General features: G+C 53.7%; 1 protein-coding gene across 2 annotated transcripts in view; it reads left to right on the forward strand.

The window, feature by feature from the left end:
- The window catches only part of fyco1a (FYVE and coiled-coil domain autophagy adaptor 1a), a 29,261-nt gene that overhangs the window by 9,472 nt on the left and 14,789 nt on the right, over positions 1-5,000 (forward strand). For both annotated transcript variants that reach the window (XM_076278948.1, XM_076278947.1), the window contains exons 8-10: positions 1-378; positions 1,342-2,127; positions 3,733-3,825. The exon at positions 1-378 is cut by the window's left edge and continues 693 nt beyond it. In XM_076278948.1, coding sequence (XP_076135063.1) covers positions 1-378; positions 1,342-2,127; positions 3,733-3,825 — 1,257 coding nt within the window. The remainder of the gene's footprint in view (positions 379-1,341; positions 2,128-3,732; positions 3,826-5,000) is intronic.

Below are 5,000 nucleotides of genomic sequence, written 5' to 3' on the forward strand. Positions count from 1 at the left end.
GGGCTCCGGCACGAGGCGGGCGAGCTGCGGGAGCGTCTGGCGGCGGCCGAGGCCGCGAGGGACGGGTTGCGGGCGAGCGCGGCCGAGCTGGAGGCCGGCGCCAAGGAGCAGGCGCGCCGTGCCGAGGACTACCGCGCCCAGTGCACCAGCCTGATGGGGCTCAACGAGGGGCTGCTGGAGACCGTGCGGCGCTCGGAGGAGAGCCAGAGGGACCTGGCCGAGACGCGCGCCACCCTGGAGGCAGAGGCGGCCACCCTGCGCGCCAGGATGGCCGACGCTGCCGCCGCTGCCGAGGAGAGAGAGAGCCGTCTGCGTGAGGAGGCCAAAACACTGGAGGAGCATCTGCAGAGAGTGACTGCGCAGGCAGAGGCATCAGAGGTCAGTGAGGGCATCCCCTCTCCCCTCTCCCCACTCAACCACCCCACCATCAGATACTAACTGGCAGGACATTCAGCACTAAACACACGCATCAGATACTAACTGGCAGGACATTCAGCAGCAAACACACGCATTAGATATTAACTGGCAGGACATTCAGCAGCAAACACACGCATTAGATATTAACTGGCAGAACATTCAGCACTAAACACACGCATTAGATATTAACTGGCAGGACAAACATGTGCCCATGTACTGCACTCCAGACATATAGATATCCGTATGACTGCATAGTAATGTGCACACCCAGTGTAAGGAGGATGAGAAATTCCTCCCTGCCAAGGAAATTCTCCTAAGATGAACTCATGGAGGGACGGTAGACACAGTATGTTTAACACTTTAATCAGGTTCATATAGACCAATTTGGAGTGCACGTCAGAATTACATTCTGATTTACGCTGGACATGTGTATCTTCAGGGCAGCTTATGCAGGTCAACCAGCTCTTAACACGTCTAATGCTGTATGTGTCTTGGTTGTCGTTAATTGCATGTACATGTAAGACAGATGCAGAGCCGCACGCTTGAAGGTTACTTATTTTATTTCAGTAGCCTATTCTTCAGCTGCGATGTCTCTTTTTACTCACTCTTATCACTTCCCATGGTGCTCTCTCCCTACTTCCTCTGTCTATTCTGTCGCTCTACTTTGACGTTGTCTTGATTTCCTGTGTCTCCATGTCTGTACCTTTCTGTCTCTCTCACTCTATTCCTCTTCTTGCCTTACCTTTCCGCAAGTCTTTCCTTTTGTCTTCCTCTCCCGTCTTACGGCTTTTACTTTTTACCTTTGTCTTCTATTCTCTCTATTTACCTGTCTTTCCCTCCTTCTCTATGTGTTCTCTCTCTCTCTTGATCTCCCTGTCCCTCTTTCATCTCTTTGTCCACCTCTCGGTGGCTGGCCTCTCTCAGGGTCGCGTGCGTCGACTGGAGGGGGAGAACGCGGCGCTGCAGGCGGGCAGCGAGGAGGCGCAACGCCGGTGCCTGGAGGAGGCGCAGTGTGAGCGTCGGGAGGCGCAGGCCCACGCGGGGCTTCTGGAGCAGCAGCTGGGAGCGCGCGGCGAGGAGCTGGGCCGCCTGCAGGGGGAGCTGAGGAGCGCGACGCGCGACGCCGACGAGGCCCGGGCCCGGCTGCGAGCGGCCGAGGAGGCGAAGCAGGAGCTGGCGGCCCGCGCCGGGAAGCTCACGGAGGAGGCGGAGCGCCTGAACCGCGCTCACGTGGCCGAGCTCCAGGAGCGCGGGGAGCGCGAGGAGGTGCTGGGCCGGGGGCTGGAGGAGGCGCGCGGGGAGGCGCGGGAGCTCAAGGCCCAGCTGGAGCGCCTGGCGATGGAGCGCGAGGAGGCGCGCGAGAGCCTGCACCGCGCCAACACCGAGACGGCCGAGCTGGGCATCACCCTGTGCCGGTTGACTGCCGAGCGCGAGGAGGCGTGCCAGCGCAAGGAGGAGACCGAGCAGGAGGCGCGCAGGGAGGCCGAGCGCCTCAACGCCAGCCTGGCTGTCCTCCGGCAGGAGAACGACAGCCTGCGACAGGAACTGCAGCAGGCAGAGAAGCTTCCGGAAACGCTGCTGGAGGTGCAGGAGAAGCTGGAGAAGGCCGAGGCTCAGGCTAGGACGCAGCAGGACACTGGTCGTGAGGAGATGCAGGCGCTCAAGTTCCAGATGAGCTCCGAGATCATGAGCCAGCAGAGCCAGATCCAGGTAGACCAACACAGCACGGTTTTATCACGCACATCCAAGAATAATCCAGGTGCAGGATCGAAGATACGGTTACAAGACAAAGTGAACATCCGCACACTGTAGAGCTCCCATTGAAGTATTTTTTTTATTTTGGTAACGTTTCAAGCCCTTACGGAAGTCTGAGGAAGGGCCGTTAGGGCTTGAAACGTTACCAAAATAAAAACTACTTCAAGGGGAGCTCTACAGTGTGCGGATCTTCACTTTGTCTTGAGACCAACACAGCACGCCTTATTGATTAATTGATTTATTGATTCATTCATTGATTCATTCATTCAATGATGTGATGGTACAAGAAATGTAAAAGTCAGGTCTGGGATGACACGGGATGGGATGAAAACAATAAAGTGAAGTACCTTTGTCCAAACTGTATAGAAGTCAGGAAGGGCGATCAGCAACAGTGAAGTGGTAACATTTCGGGGAAGGGATTCTATGAGATGTTTTCACAATCACATGACACAGAACAGCATAGCATAGCCCAGCACTGCACAGCATAGCATAGAATAGCATAGCCCAGCACTGCACAACATAGCATAGCATAGCCCAACACTGTTCAGCATAGCATAGCCCAGCACTGCACAACATAGCATAGCATAGCCCAACTCTGTTCAGCATAGCATAGCATAGCCCAGCACTGCACAACATAGCATAGCCCAGCACTACACAGCATACAGTAGCATAACATAGCCCAACACTGCGCAGCATAGCATAGCATAGCATAGCCCAGCACTGCACAGCATAGCATTGCACAGCACAGCACAGCACAGCATAGCTTAGCCCAGCACTGCACAACATAGCATAGCCATAGCATAGCCCAGCACTGCACTGCACAGCATAACCCAGCACTGCTCAACACAGCACTATGTTCAAAGGGATTACAGTCCTAGACAAACACACAGAAGCTCTCTGGTAAAAGTTTAGCCCTGAGCAATCATATGAGCTCTTAATTTGAGTTCATTACCCCTGACCAAATGCATGAACATGTATCCACCATGAGGGGAGTGGACAGTCATGATTCAAACATGACTTGAGAGTTCTCTGAGTCTCAGTAAATTTAGCCTGAAGGTCATTTTATAGTGGGTGCTGATTTGCCTTCAGGTGAGCTAACACGGGTTCCCCAGGTAGGATACGGGTCTTCCTGACTGCATGTTGTGGCTTTAGCTAAACACTGAACCTCACACTTGGCTCATCGCCAGGTCTTTACATGGCGTCCCCACACAGCTGCCTAGGAAAGGAGTTTATCTCGCAAGAGAGGGAAAGTGCTAACGAATATAAATTAAGATAATTTCACATTCACTCCCCATTTACTTTGAGACAAAATGAAAGTAGGAAAGAGCAGAATGAGGTCACGCCTGTGATCATAGGGGTAAATGTGGGTTTCATTCCAGCTGTCCTCCAGGCCTATTGATTGGTGTTTATCAGACAAGTGTTCGCTGGGATGTAACAACCCGCTTTGTGTGTCTGTGTCTGTGTCTGTGTCTATGTGTGTGTGTGTGTGTCTGTGTCTGTGTGTGTGTGCGTGCGTGCCTGCGTGTGTGTGTGTGTGTGTGTGTGTGTGTGACCTTCCAGAGTCTGAAAGAGGAGCTGGAGGGGGTGAAGACTCAAATGAAGACAGAGGAGAAGAGAACATCCGGCCTGGCAGAAAAAGTCTCAGAGCTGGAGGTGAGTGTCCTAACAGAGAGAGAAAGAGAGAGAGAGAGAGTGTCCTAACAGAGAGAGAGAGAGAGAGAGAGAGAGTGTCCTAGCAGAGAGAGAGAGAGTATATGTGTATGTCCAGCTTCATTGTATTATATACTGCTTTGGCAATATGAGAGACCTTGTCCTGCCAATAAAGCATTTTGAGAGAGAGAAAGAGAGGGAGAGAGAGAAAGAATGTGTTCTATAAGGCGCTGCCTGTCTCTAAAGCACTTATAATGATTGTATGAAGCCACTGGGCCAGTCTGGAGTTGGCTGTCAGGACCAGTGATCATGGAGCGCTCTGCATGCTGTTTAAAAGCTTTTAATCCAATGAACTCTTGGGGTGGTCTGGAGGTGCGATGGGGGGGTTGTTTGGTTGCCTCTTGAAGTAAATCAATTTAGGACAGTCGGATGCGCTCGGGTGTTGGTATGCCACGCCACACACTTCATGGTGCATAAGCACACAGCAGTTCCATCTCTGGCTCTCCCTGTTGTCCTGTCTCTCTCACTGCTGTCTCTCACTCCCGTTTGTCTCTCACTGCTGTCCCTCTCTCCTGTCTCTCTCTCCCTCCTGTCTGTCTCTCCTTCCTGTCTGTCTCTCCTTCCTGTCTGTCTCTCTCTCCTGTCTGTCTCTCCCTCCTGTCTGTCTCTCCTTCCTGTCTGTCTCTCTCTCCTGTCTGTCTCTCCTTCCTGTCTGTCTCTCCCTCCTGTCTGTCTCTCCATCCTGTCTGTCTCTCTCTCCTGTCTGTCTCTCCTTCCTGTCTGTCTCTCCCTCCTGTCTGTCTCTCCATCCTGTCTGTCTCTCCCTCCTGTCTGTCTCTCCCTCCTGTCTCTCCCTCCTGTCTGTCTCACTCCTCTCTCTCCCTGTTGTCTTTTGCTCCTGTCTTCTGCTCCCGCTGTGTCAAGACGCAACCAAAAGTCTTTCATCCCGCCCGACGGCACCTCAGACGGCCTCTGGCGCTGGGGCCATCTTCGGTAATGAGGTAGCCGGGGGGGGGGGGGTCTCGGCTCTGGGGTCCGCTCGGAGCCCGTAACGCCGGCAGCAGGGTCGGGTACAGCAGTGCAGGGAAGCAGGGGAGGAGGCTGGGAGGAGAGTTTAAAGAGACAAGGGACAGGAAGGGTGGCGGGTATGAGGCAGGAGGAAATGAGGTATGTGCAAG

This window comes from Alosa pseudoharengus, unplaced genomic scaffold, assembly GCF_046254945.1.
Source record: "Alosa pseudoharengus isolate Yale_2024_CS ecotype anadromous, Long Island Sound unplaced genomic scaffold, YU_APseudo_1.1 YU_APseudo_1.1_scf_11, whole genome shotgun sequence".
NCBI classification, from domain to species: domain Eukaryota; kingdom Metazoa; phylum Chordata; class Actinopteri; order Clupeiformes; family Clupeidae; genus Alosa; species Alosa pseudoharengus.